We start from the raw sequence: 19,011 nt of genomic DNA, 5'->3' as shown, positions 1-19,011 counted from the left end.
TTAGATCCCTGGGTCAGGAAGATCCCCTGGAGGAAGAAATGGCAATCCACTCCAGTGTTCTTATCTGGAGAATTCCATGGATAGAGGAGCCTGGCAAGCTGCAGTCCATGGAGTCACAAAGAGTCGGATATGATTTAGCTACTAAACAACAACTAACAACAGTTCTAATAAACCTGGCAACACAGAAAATGACAATAGCAAAAGCAGTAAGCAGAGTTGTACCATCCAGAAACAGTCATTCTTTTCTGTTGGGTGGCTATAAATTCAGAAATCCCTTGATGCCTATACTGGTAAAGGCAGGAGCTATGGAGAAATGACACTGCGTATGTTTTGAACAGTTATTTTTATGTGAAATTAGCAGAAGCAGCACTGACGAGAGATCACAGTTCTCAACTTGAAATCAGTGCTTCTTTCTGAGAAGACACTCTTGTTTCTAGAGTGAAGAGGGAAAGCTGCCCACACCCCCAGACCCTGCTATCATTCATCCCCCATCTTTCTCCCTGCACACGGTTTCTGTACTAATCTCACACTTTACCCCTGAGGCCATCGCTGTGATTTTCACTCCTGTCTGCTCCGTTCCTCACTTTCCAAGCTATTTATTAGCTGCATGGCAGTGCAGGTCTATTCTCACCCTGGAATTGATTCATCAGCTCTGACTCTGTCTCTTGTGATCATGTGCCCCCCGGATCAGCTCCAGTTGTCCTGGGGTTGGACTGATGCTCTGACTGGGCTCTGGGGTTCCATGCGGTGCTGCAGGAGCTCCCATTTCCTGGTCTTTGTTTTCTGGCTGGTAGTCAAGCTCTCTTGCAGTTTTTCTGGTCCTCTGTGTTTACCTGCGCTATGGCAGGGCCGTGTCTGTTGCAGGTGCCCCTGCCAGCACTCCATGGTGATGCTTTGGCATGTGGTTCTGGGCTCCCACATGCTGACCAGTCGTGGTCCTCCACGAGCCTGCTCTCTACCCCCAGGAGTGGGTGGGGATGCCAGCAAGCCCAGGATGCCCTCACAAAGTCCCCGGGGTTGTGTTTGCCTCCCCAAACCCAATATACTGTCCTTGGCCAAGCTGGGCAGGTCCACCCTGTGAGCACTGGCCAGGCCTCCATCCTGGCCCCTAGGTCTCTGTGGAGCTCATGGTTTGCAGGATATGAGTCTCTATTCCAAAGTCTTTTCCATCGAGTGACTCACAGTGTCGGGAGAACTCTCAGGATGCTGCTGCCCTGCCTTCGTCTCATGGCCACCATGGAAGGTGAGGGAGGGAAGGGGTCAGGAGCCTTCAGAACCTCCTAATTGTCCTCTGTCCCCGATCCCCTCTCAGTTCAGACAGAATGCTGTGTCTCCATCTTTCTTTTTTGATTTGACCTCTTGAGATGTCTGCCCTGTAGGTTTCATGAGGAGCCAAGGGAGGGACAGGTGGGCCTATGTCCCACGGGGCAGACCTGGGGGAGGGGTGTTTTCCTGGCACCTGGGTCACCTGCAGAAGCCAGGTGGCCATCCATGGAACATCATTGTGCCAGGTTTGCTGACGGCTAAAGGCCTCTGTTTTCAACTCCTCACATTATCCTGTGTGACAGGCATTCCTACTAAACACCACGGATTGGTGAGTGGACAGAGGTTTGAACCCAGAGAGTCCTGGTCTAGAGCCTGTGCTTTCTGCCTGATGCTGCCTCTGTGAGGAAGGGCGAGAGGGGACCTTGGGCCATGGGGACAAAGTACCGTGGTGGTGATAATGACAGCCCCACAACATATGAGCAGGCGCTGGGACACAAGAGCTGAAGATATTCTTTCCAGAATCACTGTGGGGACCATTCTTACAACCAGCTCAAATCCAGGACTTCTCTCCCATTGCATTCTCTGCTGCTGTAACACAGTGGGTCTTTGCAGAAATTGCTTCCTACTCTGTGCCAGGAACTGTGCACCCACCCACCGCCCCCAGGTGCTTCATGTCTGTGTTGCTCACCTTCCTACTGACCCCAGGAAAGCTCTGACCCTGTGTTACTGACGAGGAAAGGGGGTCAGAGAGAAAAGGGGTGACCCACTGAGTTAGCCAGCTGGTGGGGGCCCCTGGGTTGTGCTGTTTGAGGACACTGCCTTGCCCAGGGTGATGTCACCAAGCTCCTAAGGCTGAGATGTGAAGACTTCTCTGCTTTGCCTGTGACCGGCCTTCACCAGGAACGAACTTAGAAAAGGTGTCAAAACATGTCAGTTCAGTCAATTCAGTTCAGTTGCTCAGTTGTGTCTGACTCTGCAACCCCATGGACTACAGCACGCCAGGCTTACCTGTCCATCATCAATTCCCAGAGCTTGCTCAAATTCATGTCCATTGAGTTAGTGATGTCATCCAACCATCTCATCCTCTGTCGTCCCCTTCTCCTCCTGCCTTCAATCTTTCCCAGCAACAGGGTCTTTTCCAATGAGTCGAGTCTTCATATCAGGTAGCCAAAGTATTGGAGTTTCAGCTTCAGCATCAGTTCTTCCAATGAATATTCAGGACTGATTTCCTTTAGGATTGACTGATTTGATTTTCTTGCAGTCCAAGACTCTTGAGAGTCTTCTCTAAACAGGTCCAGATTTCTGTTCGGGGGTAATTGTTGAGGTCATAGTGTATAAAGAAGTGATCTGGAGACAGGAATCTTGGGGAAAGGCTGTATACAACTGTTAGTATACAACTGTTCCTCTCCCAGAAAAAATGACAGAAATACATGAAAACTTTGTTGCTCATTAGTTGACATTTAACCCAATATATTGTTTCTCTTCTAAAACAGAAAACATAAAAGCTTCTTAGGGGATGTTGTCGGCAGCTGGGGCGACCATAACAGAACACCACAGAGAGGGCAGGGGTGGGGCTTACAGCAGACTCGGATTTTCTCAAAGTTCCTGTTGCGTTCCAGTGAGAGCCCGGTTCTTGGCTTGCAGACAGCTGCCTTCCAGCCGAGTGGCCACACAGCCTGTCCTTGGTGCATGTGAGGGAGCTGTGCTCTCTTGCTTTTCCCTCCTGTCAGTTCAGTTCAGTCGCTCAGTCATGTCCGACTCTTTGCGACCCCATGAATTGCAGCACTCCAGGCCTCCCTGTCCATCACCAACTCCCGGAGTTCACTCAAACTCACGTCCATCGAGTCGGTGATGCCATCCAGCCATCTCATCCTCTGTCATCCCCTTCTCCACCTGCCCCCAATCCCTCCCAGCATCAGAGTCTTTTCCAATGAGTCAACTCGTCGCATGAGGTGGCCAAAATACTGGAGTTTCAGCTTTAGCATCATTCCTTCCAAAGAAATCCCAGGGCTGATCTCCTTCAAAATGGACTGGCTGGATCTTCTTACAGTCCAAGGGACTCTCAAGAGTCTTCTCCAACACCACAGTTCAAAAGCATCAGTTCTTCAGTGCTCAGCTTTCTTCACAGTCCAACTCTCACATCCATACATGACTACTGGAAAAACCATAGCCTTGACTAGACGGACCTTTGTTAGCAAAGTAATGTCTCTGCTTTTCAATATGCTATCTAGGTTGGTCATAACTTTCCTTCCAAGGAGTAAGCGTCTTTTAATTTCATGGCTGCAATCACCATCTGCAGTAGGCCACCAATTCTACAAGGTTAAGGCCTCCCCCTGTGACTTGTCTGAACTCAGTTTCCTCCTGAAAGCCCTGTCTCTAGGTGCAGTCACAGTAAGGGTTCTTACTTGTTCTTCAACACAAGAATTTGGGCAGGACACAATTCATTCTGTAGCAATAAGCAAGTTGTTTTTTCCCTAAACATCATCTCTCCCTTTTATGTCTTTTTGCTGTGTTTATATTTCATGCAATTCTGGATTATAAAATCAGTGGGGAGAATCTGTGTCTAAATGTCTGACCTGCAGACCACCCAGCTTATTAATATCAATCTTTCATTGCCAAGCGATATTTCCTTTATTTTTAACTGGCGGATAATTACTTTACAATATTGTAATGGTTTCTGCCATACATCAATATGAATGAGCCATAGGTAAATATATGTCCCCTCCCTCTTGAACCTCCCACCCACCTCCCAGCCCTCTAGGTTGCCAAATGATATTTCTGATGGAAGGTAGTGGGAGTGATGATTGGTATGTTGAGATTATTTATTTAAGTTTTTTTGGATGTGTTCCATTTTTAAAGTCTTTATTGGATTTATTACAATATTGTTCCTATTTTATGTTTTGATTTCTTGGCTGTGAGGCATTTGGGATCTTATTAATAGCTCCCTGACCAGGGTTCAAATTCACAACCCCTGCATTGGAGCATGGAATCTTAACCACTGGACCGCCAGGGAAGTCCCTGTCCAGATTATTTAAATATTTGAGTATTTTATTCGTTTTATTTTATTCAACTTCAGTATTTTACATGTTAGCTGAAAACCACATAGGATTAATTTTTACAAGGTGGCTGTTCAAATTTTCATTTTGTCTCATCAGGTAATCATTCTATATTTTTTGTAGAAAAGAAAGGATAGGGTGCCCTGTGTGATTTAGGGATGAGATACATTTAATGTTCTCATTTAGTTACAGAAAGCTAGAGAGAACTACTGCTTTAAACAGTTGGGTTCTCAGCAAATGGACTTAAAAATAAAAAATAGTATTTGCCATTTTTTTCCTGTCAGTCTCAGGTCCTTTGATATAACTTGCTCTTGGGAAAAAATATCAGACAAGCATTCAAAACTCGCTCTGTGTGATCAGAAGGAAAATTCTATCTTTTCTGAAATGTGCTGAATTTGGAGAGTTAATTAGAAAGGAGACATTGTCGCATGGTATTCTACACTTATTATATTTAGCTTTTTCAGTGAAATAAGATACCTCCTTCTTCAGCTATCTTGGTATTTTCCATCTTCCAGCCATACAGGATCACTGTTTCCTTTCATATTCAAGTGAGCAGGCTTCTGCCCTAAGACCCCAGATTTGGAGAGCCTTGTGTGTTCTGTCCCCATCTTCAATCACCAAGGATTGCTATAGTCCTAGAAGTTTTCCTGGTTACCCCACTTCCAGTTTCCTATTGCACTGAATGCTTATGCTCCCTGAACCCTGGGCCTCCCATAACAGCCTGTACCCCACCACTTGCCCTAGGCCAGGTACCAATTTCTTCCCTGAAGCATCACTGGCCCAGATTGTGACAGCAGCTCACAGAGTCCCTGCCATACTGCCTGGCAGTCCTGACACTCTCCTGGGTCCCAGTGATCATCACATTGCCAAACCAGTTGTCATCTGGATGGATGGATGGATGAATGGATGGTTGGGTGGATGGATGAATGGATTGATGGATTGTTGGATGGATGGATTTTTGGATGGATGGAAGGTGAATTGTTGGATGGATGGGTGGAAGGATGGATTACTGGATGGATGGATTGTTGGGTGGAAGGATGGATTAGTGGATATGAAGTGTGGCATCACATTGGTGGGGAATCACTGGATGAAAGAGCTGAGCTTAAAGGTCCTGCTGCTATTAGGAAGATGAGTTAAAACTCTTATGTTTTTGTATGAACAATTACCAAGATTATTATGAGAAGAAGCAACGTGTAGGGCAGAATCCAGCAAACCCCTCTCCTGTCCATTTAAAACATATCTGTATAGATGAATATATGTAGACACATAATCGTCAATGTTTTATGGAAGGAGTCAAAAGACAGTGCTCATGATGGAAGTTTTAGAGAGTGGGATTAGAATACAGATAATACAGGAGACCTTGCCTTTTCATTTAGTATTTTTCTGTGAAGTCTGAGTTCTCTAACCATGCTACCCATATTTTTCTTTTAAAACTTTAGAAGGGTTTTTTAGTGGCAAGACTATGGGCTACTTAGAGGATTTTTTCTTTGCAGTACTTACCTCTAAAAGAATAAACAATTGCTATAAAAATGTTAAATAAAGGCAATTTTGTTTAGCAAAATTCAAGAAAAGCAGTGCTCTTCTTTAGGGACTTCCTTGGAGCACTATAAGGTCTTGATTCACCAAATAAAGTTTAGATCCTGTTCAGTATTTTCTATTTAATAAGCCAGAAAAACCTTTACTTATGTCCCTAAGATTTTCAGCAACAAAAATCTCAGATAATCAGAGCACTTTGTTTCCCTGCTTTCCTATAACTTTACTATAATTGACAGAGTAACAGATTGACAGACAAATTCTTAGTAGTAAATGCACAAAGTGTTATCAACTGTATATAAAGTTTTATGTCTGAGTTTGGCTCCGGGTGTTGCCCTGGACTCAGTAGCGGCATAGGTGTCAGTTGAACTCCAGCACCCTGGGGATCCCTGTGGAAGGAGGACTTTTGAAGCCCTGGAATCTTTGCTTAACTTTGTGTGTGGTGTTTAAACTGTAAACCTGGGCCTGTTTGCCTGGGTTTTTCCATTTTTGACGTTTGCTCATTATGTCGTCTTCATTCTCACACTGCAGATATCTGGTATCATTCAGGGATTGCTAGAGGCTTCTTCTTCAATAAGAACAGTGGAAAGACAAAAACAACTATTTCTCTGAAAACTGAAGAAGGCCATTTTATGACCAAGAAATGCATTTGATCACCAACACAAAAAAGAATGATTAAATTCTTCATGATGAGCATTTCATTTGTAATTTCATCTTAGAATTTGAGATGGAAAGTCCACGTTCACAGACTTTTTTAAGTAGAGTGATCCTGGCTCAGGGAGCAGCAGGTCCTAATTTTATTTTTGGCATGTGGGATCTTAGTTCCCCAACCAGGGATTGAACCCTTACCCGCTGCAGTGGAAGCAGAGTCTTAACTGTTGGACCTCCAGAGAAGTCCCTTATTATTATTTTTTTTTTCCTAGTGTTTCAACAGACCTACACAGTTCATTTACACCGAAGACAATTAGGAATATATTCTATGGGAAGTTGATAAAGTTTAAGTCCATGAACAGGCAGACTACTTCATATTACATTTTCAAATGGATGAGGAGTTAATGAAGATCTCTCACCATAGCTTCAAAATGGGCGTATTTATAACCCTATCCTGCCAAAAATAATTACTTCCCATTTTTTTCCTGCCAACCTTTTCAATGCCTTTCACAGAAAATGGGAAAAGGGAGCTGGTGCAAATAGGGGTGTTTCCCACAAGAAAGGTTTTGGAATCTGAGCAGTTTGTACGCCTTCTCTGTTCTGGAACATTCTGTCTTGGAATGTTCCCTGTTTGTATGTTTATTTACTTCACATCTCATTCATTCTCTAAGCCAGTTGCACAACATTCCTTTCCAAATGCCACAGTTATAAAAGACTGGACTGGCTCCTTATGGTACACATGGTTGTCTGCTGAGGATCCCCAGTGTGGTTCTGGAGCTGAGCTCATGACCCAGGGGGCCTGTTCCTAGGTTCTCTGGGGAAGGAGCAGAACAGTGTAAGCAGCCTCAGGGGCGGGGTTGGGGATGGGGGTGCTTCTGTTTAGAGCCCTCTTGCTCCTACTTCACCCGTTCAGGTTCACTCCAAGAGTCTCCTCAACCCTCCTGGTCCCCTCCCCAGGGGATGTGTCCTCTTGCCCCCTCCACCCCCTGCTCCAGGGATAGGAGCCATTGGCACTGACTCTTTCCTTCTCTGCCCCCAGGGTAGCCTCTAAAAAGAAGGCAGAGTCCATTTTTAATGTTATTATTGTCCCTCATTTTTAATTTGTATTCATGTGCAGTTATTTCGGAGAAGGCAATGGCACCCCACTCCAGTACTCTTGCCTGGAAAATCCCATGAACAGAGGAGCCTGGTAGGCTCCAGTCCATGGGGTCGCAAAGAGTCGGACACAACTGAGCGACCTCACTTTCACTTTTCACTTTCATGCATTGGAGAAGGAAATGGCAACCCACTCCAGTGTTCTTGCCTGGAGAATCCCAGGGACGGGGGAGCCTGGTGGGCTGCCGTCTATGGGATCGCAGAGTCGGACACGACTGAAGCGACTTAGCAGCAGCGGCTATTTCAGTTTTTCAGAGTTGTATTATGTGTTCTGAACACATATTAATATTTGTTTTTTGGCTCATGCATGGAAATGCTTCATGTTTCTCAGGGACAGTTCCAACTAAAACTGGTCTTTGACTTTAGAGTCTTAGTTTTTTCAGATGAACTCTGAGCATTCCTAAATTAAGAAAGCATGTCTAAATGAAAATAGGTTTTTAAAGAAATTAAAATTAATAACACTGAAATAATTTTAAAGAGGTAAATGAGCTACCATTGTCAGAAACCATTGTGAATCACCATAAACAACATACAAAGCAAAAGGGGTGGGTAGGGGCAGGGCTGACTGCATGGAGGACAGAGAGGACAGAAATTTTATGTTTTGCATATAAATTACAATTAAGAAAGTATGGCTTTCTCAGCTTGGTAATCGAATTGAAGAAATTGGAGAATATGAATCAGGGTTATCCTTTAGAAAAATGATATCCGTGTACAGCCTGGATCAAATTTCATATACATTTGTCTTTTGTGGCTAAGTATAACAACGTTATGGACACAAATCTTGGATTAAGTGCAGCCACGAAATTAAGAGATGCTTGTTCCTTGGAAGAAAACCTAGGATAAACCTAGACAGTGTATTAAAAAGCAGACACCACTTTGCCAACAAAGGAGGTGAAACCAGTCAATCCTAAAGGAAATCAACCCTGAATATTCATTGGAAGGACTGATGCTGAAGCTGAAGCTCCAATACTTTGGCTACCTGATGCAAAGAGCTGATTCACTGGAAAAGACCCTGATGCTGGGAAAGATTGAGGTCATGAGGAGAAAGAGGCAACAGGATGAGATGTTTGGATGGCATCATCACTCAGTGGACTTGAGTTTGAGCAAACTCCACAAGATAGCGAAAGACAGAGAGGCTTGGCTTGCTGCAGTCCATGGGGTCGAAGAGTTGGACACAACCGAGCAACTGAACAACAACAATAGAATCATAACATTTGGTGAGAGGAAAGACAATTTTGCTTCTTTCCAATCTTCAAATTTTTTCTTTCTTTTTTTATTGCACTGGCTGTGACCTCAAATATAACGATGAACAGACATGGTTATGGATAGAAGTTTTCTTTATTTCTCACCTCAGAAGAGACACTTTAAATTTCACAATAAAGTGTGATGTCTGATGCAGACTGTTTGTAGTGACTGTTTAAGTTTCTATTTCAAGACTGCTAAGGTTTGTGTTTGGTTTTTTTTTAATCATGAATAGGTATTGACTTTTCTCTTATGATTTCTTGCTGTCTTTTGAGATGACCATATGAGAGATCTCCTTTATTCTGTTAGTATACTGAATTACCTGGATTTGAGTTCTCATGTTGAATCTTGTGATTCTGTGTCTTTTTAATTCAGGGGTTTTGATTATTTATTTATGAGGGAGAATGGGCTTTCATCCTGATTTTTCAAAATGTCCATGTCAGATTTTTATGTTAAGTTTATGCTTTCTTCATAAAACACAATGGGAATAGTCCCTGTTTTCTTTTCTGGAAGTATTATCGTTCATATTATTTCTGTTTTAAAGTTCAGTAGAATTCACTAGTGAAGGCACCCAGATCTGGGGTTTCCTTTGAGGGGAAGTTTCGAATAACAGATTCATCAGCTCCCAGAACCAGTCAAACTCTTCTGTTTTTGTATCAGTTTTGATTGGTTGTGCTTTTCTAGGAATTTCCCCCTTCCATCTGTTTTCAAAGGTCTTGGCAAACGTAGCAGTAATATTCTCTTGTTACCCTTTTCCTGTTTGCAGGGATGTGCCCTGCTATTGTTCACACCTTCGGGAGAGAACAGTGAGCTGGTTCTGGGAGAGACTGGGGGCTGATGGAGGTCACTGCCAGGGCGGGGGTACTGCTAGGACCATACTGACCACAGCCCCCCCTCACCCCCGGTCAAGCTTCCCCCATGGCCACTCCCTGGAAAAACCCAGCAGGAAGCCTTCTAACAAGAGAGAGACAGAGCTCCCAAAGACCCCACTCCAACATGAGGGGTCTGGAACTGAGACATCACAGCTCCCACCTTGGACTTCTCAGTGTCCTCAGCACCCCACCCCACCTGGAGAAGAATCCGTCTCCCTACTCTTCTTCTTGTTCCTGGGGCGAGCTGAAAGTGTTTGGGCCCAGGCTCTTATCAAAATATCCCTTCTTCTGTTTCGAGAATCCTTATGAACAACTGTGTTATAATTTACATTATCACTGTCCATTAGGGTTTTAAAATAAATATTACAAAATGTGCTCTTGCTGTTACTCACTTCACTGTCTTCCCCTCCCATGGATCCTTGCTTGATTGAGTTCTTTGGTGTGAGTGGCTGGAGTGTTTTCACAGTGGCCCCCTCAGAAGGCCCACTCCCCACCCTGCACAACCTATAATCAATTCCTTTGTGCTGATATGATACTTTGCCTGGTAGAGAATTCTTAGGAAAGAGTCCCATCTTTTCTCTAGTCAGTAACTGTGATTCCATTATCTACTAGTTTCCAAGACTGAAAGCAAGAAATGTGATGATAAGTTGATTATTTCTAGAAAGAACTCGTTGTTTTTGTCTGTGTGGTTTCATGCTTGTATGATTTTTGTCTCTTCTTGAAATTCAGAAAATCTGCCAGCACGTATCTAAAGTCTGCCTTTTCAGAACACTTTCAAGCAGAAAACCCAAACTGCTTCTTCTTTGATGTTGTTTGCTTCTTCTGTCATTTTTTTCCTCCCCAAACTTGTAATTTAAAATGTAAATTATTTACTTATTGTGCCTCCTGCTTCTACCCTTCATAACTTGATATTTCATTTGTTATTTTCATTTTGTTAACTTTTTGTTCTCTATTATGGGACATGTCTTTCATTTGAGCCTCCTAAAATAGTAATTTGGTTTTCTGCAGGGAATGTTCTCTTTAATGGTGCCTCTCTTGAAGTTTTAAATGAAAAAACTCCAGCATTATTCTGTTCTAGAAGCAGTTTGTTGTGCTCTAATAATATCTCCTTATGCGTTCTCATTATGTTTCCATTATATGGACTATTTGTTTCCTCCATTAGTTCTGCCCCGTGGTAGCCATCTGTTCTAGAATTCAGCTCTCTCCTGCCTTCAAATCACTGTGCATCTTAGGAGTTTTCTTTGCCTGATCATTTTTTTAAAAAAAATTTATATATCCATTTATTATTTATTTATTTTTGGCTGTGATCTTGCTCCACTACCTGAGCTTCAGCAGCATCTCAAGCCTCCATTCGAATGGCTACAGATCTCAGAGCCAGGTGGAAAGGACTGGTACCTTGGGACTCCTATATCTACAGGTGTCAGTTGAGGTGCTCTGGAGCTGTTTTTAGCTGCAAGTGATATAAAAACAAATTCACAAAAGCTGAAAGAGCAAAAGTAGTTACTGTCTTAAATGATAAACCCAGAGGTGGACCGCTCTAGAGTTGGCTGGGTCGGTAGCCTGCCATAGTTTTCAAAATATGTGCAAGGAGCTGCAAGTGACAACCTTGTATTTTTAAAGCCCCGCCCCCCCCAACTATGTAGTCATTTCCAATCCCAACCAGTCCTCACTTAACAATCACCCTTGCTTCCTGCCACCTCTGATCCTAATTCTTGACCACTTATGTAACCTTGTCTTTTTCTGCCTTTGTAAAGCCTCCTTCATTTTGTCATCTGAGGGAACACAATTCAAGTTTTTTTTGGATCTGTGTCTCCAGGCCTGCAGTGCCAAAAAATCCCCAACAAACACCTCTTTACTTCCAGTAGGTCTCCATTCTGGGAATTTTTGGTTAACATAGGTAACGATACCTTGTCGAGTTCCGTTCTTATGAAACAAGGCTCATTCTTCAGCTCCGTTTTCCCTGAGAGAATGGGTTTAGAATTTGCTGTTTTGAGTGAGGGTAATCTACTCTCAGGAAGGTACAGCAGAAGGAGGGGATTTTACTTGTTTCAGTGACCAGCTCTCCCTAGGAGTCTGACCCTGAACTCCGGATCTCAGGATTCAGACAGCAGCATGGGGACTGCTCCTCCATCTCTAAGGGCTCCTCTGCATTGGCTTGCACCTGAAACAGGTGACTCCCTAGCAAAGGCAAACCTGGCTGGGCATTCATCACCCATCAGCTTGTTCACTAGGAGGAAAGAGAACTTGTGTGACCCCTGAGAGGACACTGCTTGGACTCCTGACCGGTCACTGAGCCACGTGCAAGCAGGAAAAGAGGGCCTCCGAGAAATGGGGAAGGACAGATACAGAAAAGAAGGCAGAAGCAAGCAAATAAACAGCAACTTATTGGCTACTAATAAGACCTTATGTGTTTGTAACCTTTTAACTTAATAAGCCTTGTTGGTTTTCCTAAGTAAAAGACCCTGGGTGATTGTAGGATACATATCTCTTGAAAAGAGTCCAAGAGGAGGCTTCTGGGCCAAATGGCTACAACGCTTGAAAGATGCTGCCTCATTGAGCCCACCTCTCCACTCCCTTTCACCACTCATAGAAGGCTCTGTTGCCACTTAATATATTCTTTCCTGAGGGACAAAGTGTTATTAGGTAGTCCTATCACATGATTTAACCAGGATGGATCTTAGTTACACGTGAGCACATACAAGGGGTTTCATTAAAAGCATGAAACTATCCGGATTGCTTTTCCTGCCATCTATGCACGGACATAGCATCTGCCTACCCACCCACCCCAACTACTGTATTGACGTATCGTGCTCCATCCACTTCTTTCCATTGGAAAAAGCAGAGAAACTGCTCATACATGGCGACTGCATGCTTTATCATTGCTTTTCTTTTCAAGTTGTGTTGGTTTCTGCTGTACAATAATGTGAATCAGTCATAAGTATGCATATCTGCCCTCCATCATGAGCCTCCCTCCCACCCTTCCATCATGCCTGTAGGTCATCACAGAGCACTGAGCTGAGCTCCCTGTGCTATACAGCAGCTTCCCGCCAGGTATCTACTTTACCCATGGTGGTGTATATATGTCAGTGCATTGAAATATATACATATTACCTACCTGCTTTTTGTACTAGATTGAAGTTATAAATTTAAAACCTTCTTCTATTTCTGTAAGAACTTCTGCTGAATGAAGAGGAGAATCTAGTAGATAATAGAGATGATTAGAGCTTCTTAGCAGGCATTTGCTACCAAGGAGATGATATAAAGCAATTAATTACTTAGAAGCATCTAAAGAGCAGTACATACTAGGCATTTCTTTGTTCAATGGACTTGAAATCTCAGCTAGTTCAGTTTTTGCCTCAAATAAAAATTTTTGGGGGGGTCAAGTAATAAAAATACTAAGGCCATTAACATAAAGTGTTTGCACATGTTTTTCTTTTTTAACCACTTGTTCTTATTCCTCCACTGGCTGAACAAAAAGTCATAAATATCATACTCACTTGAATTTGATGAATTTACTTACAACTTGAATGTGTGCAACTTCTGTGGAGAAGGCAATGGCACCCCACTCCAGTACTCTTGCCTGGAAAATCCCTGGTAGGCTGCAGTCCATGGGGTCGCAAAGAGTCAGACATGACTGAGTGACTTCACTTTCACTTTCCACTTTCATGCATTGGAGAAGGAAATGGCAACCCACTCCAATGTTCTTGCCTGGAGAATCCCAGGGACGGGGGAGCCTGGTGGGCTGCCGTCTATGGGGTCGCACAGAGTCGGACACGACTGAAGCGACTTAGCAGCAGCAGCAACAGCAACTTCTGAGGCATGATGTCACAATGAAGTTAAAATTCACTGAAAGTATATTTTTCATTTATCTCCCAGTCAAGAAAATCAACATTGAATTTCACTTTTTAAAAGAAAATTAATAGCACCTTGGTAATTTTTTCCAGACTCTTCCTGATTTTGGTGTACATGTGCTTCACTGCAGTAAACCTTTTCTACATATAGCTTTGACAGCCCTCAAATACCATTGGTCCTCCATAGTCACAGGTTCTGCATCTGTGGGTTTAAACAACTGCAGATCAAAAATATGAGAAAAAAGAAAAATCCATAAAGTGCCAAAAAATCAAAACTTAAATTTGCTGAGTGCTGGCAACTATTTACACAGCAGTTAAATTATACTTATAACTGTTTGCCTAGCATTTATATCATATAGATATTAAAATAATCTAGAGGTGTTTGCTGACGTGCATGGGTTTGATGGACACGGAGGCCTGGCATGCTGTGATTCATGGGGTGGCAGAGTCGGACATGACTGAGCGACTGAACTGAACTGATGCTATTTTGTATGAGCCTTGAGCATCTAAGTATTTTCATATCTGAGGGGGCTCTAGCACCAGTTGCCAGAAGCCAAGGGAGGACTGTTTAACGTAAAACCCCTGAAGGAAACACAGGCCCTGTGCTAGGTGTTTGGCAAACCTCTCATCTTAGTCCCCTGAAGCCTGGACTAGTAGTCTCATTTTGTTGATTTGGGAACAGAAGGGAGTATCAGCAGCTTTCCCTCTAGTCTAGATCCAACTCCCAAACCTTTATTTTTCAAGGTCCTGGTATCTGTGTTCTCTGTGTGCTCAGCATATGGTTGAGAGCAGTCTCTGGAGGTAGGCTGCCTGCCTTAGTTCAGATCCACAGCTTCAGCTTCCTTGCTACAGTTAACATTCTTCTCTGTGCCTCAAGTTTCCTCATCTGTGTGAAAAGGTCATAAAAGCATAGGCCTCGCAGGGCTGTTGTGAAGATTAAATGAGGTAATACCTGGACTACTCAGAAGGTTTGATCCAAGTTTATATTTGTTATTACTGTTAGTGTTATTACTGCCATCCTCATCACAACAGTGTCAGTGTCAGTTCCCATGTCAGCCTGAGGTGGAATGTGGCCTGGGAGACATCTCCCTGCAGTGCTTAAAACATCACCCGAATCCTATTAATTTACATCTCTATTTTCCAGACGCTGTGTAGAGAGGTGTTTTAAGACTTAAAACTGGTATTTTTTTCACCCATTTTGAGTATGACATCTGCTATCTGGGTAAAGATGTTGATTTTCATAGTCACAGGGGTTGCTAGACCTGTGGGATTACTAGGAACTGAAGTGACTACCTGAGCAAGACAGAACACTAAAAAATAACCCAGCCCAGCTATTGACAATGGCTTTCCTCTTATTTCCCATTTCTGTCATCTTTTGGTAGATTTTTTTAAACTCGAGATACAATTGATCTTTCTGAAGGGACCTTTTGCAGGATTCTCAACTGTAGGAGGTTTCTTTGCATTTGAGTTTAAATTTTAATTTGCAAGTAAACTGAAGCAGATGGATTGTCCCATTGTGAAAGAAAAAAATGAGTGCCTTGATGATACATTTGTTTTTCTTAGCAGGCTTCTGCCATTAAGATTAATGCCTGGGGATATACTGTTAGATCTTGTGTGGAAGAGAACGTTATTACTCATAGTTTACCAGATTTTAGCATTCTTGCATCACAACACAGAATATCATTTTACATTTAGTATTGCTTTTCCAGTGCCATTATCAGATTGCATTTTCATAGTAAATTACAACAAAATTTTATGCTACCAACATTTAATGAAATTTTAATAAGGTTGTGTTTTGATGTTATTATTCAAATAATGTGTTGTGAATTGCTTTCCTTTGAATATATTTGCATTAAAGAGGAACTCAACTTGATTTGGTTCTTTGAACAGTTTACCCACTTTCTGGTAGCTTTAAGAAGACAAAGAGGGAAATTAAGTTTCGCCTTTGCAAGTCAGTAAATAGAAAAGGAACCCATTTGCTAGGATCTGTGGATGTAATGGCAGCAGATTACAGATGGTTTGAGTTAATGAAATGACTCACGTTGGTTACTAAAGCAGCACAATTAAAAATATAAAGTAGATATTTCACAGATTATGACGGATGATAACCTGGAGTTTTCGCTTTCTCATTGATCTCTAAGGCTAGAGACTCACATGTTAGCAATTCTTGGTCAGAGATGCCCCAAATTAAATGGTAGTCTCTTGAGACCGACTTCTCTGTTGGTAGCATTCTCTTAGCCATTTCTGCCAGATCTGTGGTTGTGAGCCCAAGGCCCATCTTTCCATGAGCACGTGCTTCCAATAGATAAAACTCCCCGGATCAAGCAAAAACCCTCCACTTATCGTGCTTTCTGGGGTGACTGTGCCATAGCTGTCCGGCTGAAAGAGTTGATTACACAGAATATCAAGGCTGAAAGGTGAAAAGACACGGAGAAAGAGCCCTGTATGCGAGACGAAGCTGTTTACCATTGTTTCTAAACAGACTCGGGCTTTAGAGAAAGTAACTGGTGGAAAATGGTGAGAAGGGGCTGGCGAAGGCAAACTAGTAGTCCTTGGGGTCTTTTAATTGTCTTTACGTCGTTTCGTGTGGAAAGAAATTGCTCTTACTTCCTTTCCACGCTCTTCGCCGTATTTTTCTCCCATATTCATCCTGGGAGTTTCCTTCACCTACATACAGCCCTGATTTCAGAGCTTTTGACTCTCAAGTTTCTACAGCCCTGGCCTGGGTACGATCCTGAGCCAAGCCGCACACTCGCTCAGGAGCTCTGCTTCCTGTTCGCCATCTGCAGGGTTTGGTAATAACGACGACACTTAATCATAATACAGCCCGAAAGGCTGCAAGGAATACCCGCTTCTTACCGCCGCCGTCCGCGGCCGCTGGCCAGACCGGAGCGACCTCTAGACGCGGCGCGGCCTCGATGACGCAACGCGCAGCCTCCGTGACGCAAGCGCGCAGCTTCTGTGACGCAAGCGCGCAGCTTCTGTGACACAACCGCTTCTCCTCCGGGCCCTCCCACAGCCCCACGGACTAACGGCTAACCGACCTTCAATCCCTGCCACCGCTGCCGGTTACGGGGAGTCCGCGCGGTCGGGGTCCCGCCGCCGCGACATGTCGCAAAAGCCGAAGAGCCGGGGCCGCCCCAGTTCCCAGGGCGAGCGGGAGCCGAGTGGCGGCGGCGAGGAGGCCCCGAGCACGTCTCGCGGGCCGGGCGGCGCCGCGTCGCAGCGGCGGGCCCAGGCCTCCCCCGCGCCGGGGCCGCGCTCGCAGAAGCAGCTGGAGCTGAAGGTGGCGGAGCTGGTGCAGTTCTTGTTGATCAAGGACCAGAGGAAGATCCCTATCCGCCGCACCGACATCCTGCGGCATGTGGTCGGCGACTACAAGGATGTGCTCCCAGAGCTGCTGCGGCGGGCGGCCGAGCGCCTGGAGTACGTGTTCGGGTACCGGCTGGTGGAGCTGGAGCCGCGCAGCAACACCTACATTCTGGTCAACACGCTGGAACCGGTGGAAGAGGACGCGGAGGTGCGCGGAGACCAGGGAACGCCCACCACTGGGCTGCTCATGATCGTGCTGGGGCTCATCTTCATGAAAGGCAATACCATCAAGGAGACCGAGGTCTGGGACTTCCTGCGGCGCCTCGGGGTACACCCCGACAAGAAGCACCTCATCTTCGGGGAACCCAAGAAGCTCATCACCGAGGACTTCGTGCGGCAGCGATACCTGGATTACCGGCGCATCCCGCACACGGACCCCGTGGACTACGAGCTCCAGTGGGGCCCGCGCACCAACCTGGAGACCAGCAAGATGAAGGTGCTCAAGTTTGTGGCTAAAGTCCACAACCAGGACCCCAAGGACTGGCCGGCGCAGTACTGCGAGGCTTTGGCGGACGAGGAGGCCAGGGCCAGACCCCAGCCCGCGGGCCCGAGTCCAGCCACTGCCTCTGCCCCAACCCCTGCTCCTGTCTCTTGAAATCTGAGACACACCCCAGGGCCCTCTCCCTCCCCGGGGGAAGGGCTGGAGGTGGGAGGAAGCATCTTGATTGTTTAAATGCGTGGTAGTTCCAGGAAGTGTTTGCAAACTTTAATTCTTGTAATGTTGTAAGTCGTTTTGATTCTAAAATTTCATTTAGAGGGTGACTTGTTTTGTTTTGATTTGCTTCAGTGTCTGTGTTTTTTGGTGTAAAGATCTTGTTAGCTTTATAAAGCGAATTGGAAAACTTCCTACCCGGATCTGGAACTGCCAAGGAAATATAAGCGAACTGGCCCTTGTCCGGCCTTTGAACTGCCCCACTCTGTAAAGGAAAAGTCTTCGTAAATTGAAAACGAAAGTGTAATTGCCTATATCCCCTATTACCTTAACGCAGCTATTTAAAAAATCTGTTTTCTATGCATGTAAGCATTTTGAGTCATTCTAAGCAATGTGTGTATTGTAGTTTTTCCAAATAACTTTTTACATTGATAATTACTATGCTGTGTGGCTGACCATTTTGTTCAATTTTTTTTGCTACTATAGTTATAATAAATACTGTATTTTTGAAGCAATTTAGCATTATGCATTTATTTTAACCCTAACTCATGAGAAATTTCATGACTGAAAACTAGCATCATAAGGAAAAAAGAAAACAATTTTTGTTACATATCATTGAGGTAAATAGTGTTTTGTTGAAGTTGCTTTACTTTTATATGTGTGACATACTGGATCATGATGTAAAATTATTTCTGTGGGTCATGGAAAAGTTGATAAAAGTCTTAGTGATTAACCATGCCTATTTGGGAATCAGACTAGTGGGTTCAGAGTCTGCCTCACTTACAAATTTAAGGAGATTAAGTTGTACACAGACCTTTCCTTACCTATAAAACGGGTTGATGCTGCCTGTTACTGTGTATGGTAGTGTGATAATTAGGTATGGAAGTTTATGTAAAGTTATGGGCACAAATTTGTTTAAATTGGGCTTTTTTTCCTTGGCTTAGGACTGTTAAAGTTTTTTCTTTTTAACTTTTTCTTTCATTCTCTTGTAAATCATGACTGTCCTTCTAGTCCGACTCTACTGTGTGGTTTATGGAAAAATAGCTCACGATGGAGCCCACATAAACAGAGCAGAAAGTAAGATCCAACTGGGCTTGGAAGGGGTGTCTGCAGTGTAGTGAACAGGATATGGGGTTTTGAGGTTGTCTGACATCTCAGGACAGTACAGAACCCACCTGCCAATGTGGGAGACCCTGAGTTGGGAAAATCCCCTGGAGAAGGAACTGGCAGTCCACCCTAGTATTCTTGCCTGGGAGGTTGTCTGACATCTCAGGACAGTACAGAACCCACCTGCTAATGTGGGAGGCCCTGAGTTGGGAAAATCCCCTGGAGAAGGGACTGGCAATCCACCCTAGTATTCT

At 44.2% G+C, this 19,011-nt stretch overlaps 2 protein-coding genes across 2 annotated transcripts in view; both read left to right on the top strand.

Moving 5' to 3' along the window:
• Positions 1 to 19,011, top strand: part of ENTREP2 (endosomal transmembrane epsin interactor 2) — a 123,676-nt gene that overhangs the window by 42,268 nt on the left and 62,397 nt on the right. The window lies entirely within an intron of this gene.
• On the top strand, positions 16,612 to 18,165 carry NSMCE3 (NSE3 homolog, SMC5-SMC6 complex component). The gene has a single exon (XM_004023182.6). It carries the CDS (start codon positions 16,736 to 16,738, stop codon positions 17,591 to 17,593), a length of 858 nt encoding a protein of 285 aa, XP_004023231.2. The 5' UTR covers positions 16,612 to 16,735; the 3' UTR covers positions 17,594 to 18,165.

The sequence above is a fragment of the Ovis aries genome, chromosome 18 (assembly GCF_016772045.2).
Source record: "Ovis aries strain OAR_USU_Benz2616 breed Rambouillet chromosome 18, ARS-UI_Ramb_v3.0, whole genome shotgun sequence".
NCBI lineage: Eukaryota > Metazoa > Chordata > Mammalia > Artiodactyla > Bovidae > Ovis > Ovis aries.
This window is presented reverse-complemented; position numbering and strand designations above follow the sequence as displayed.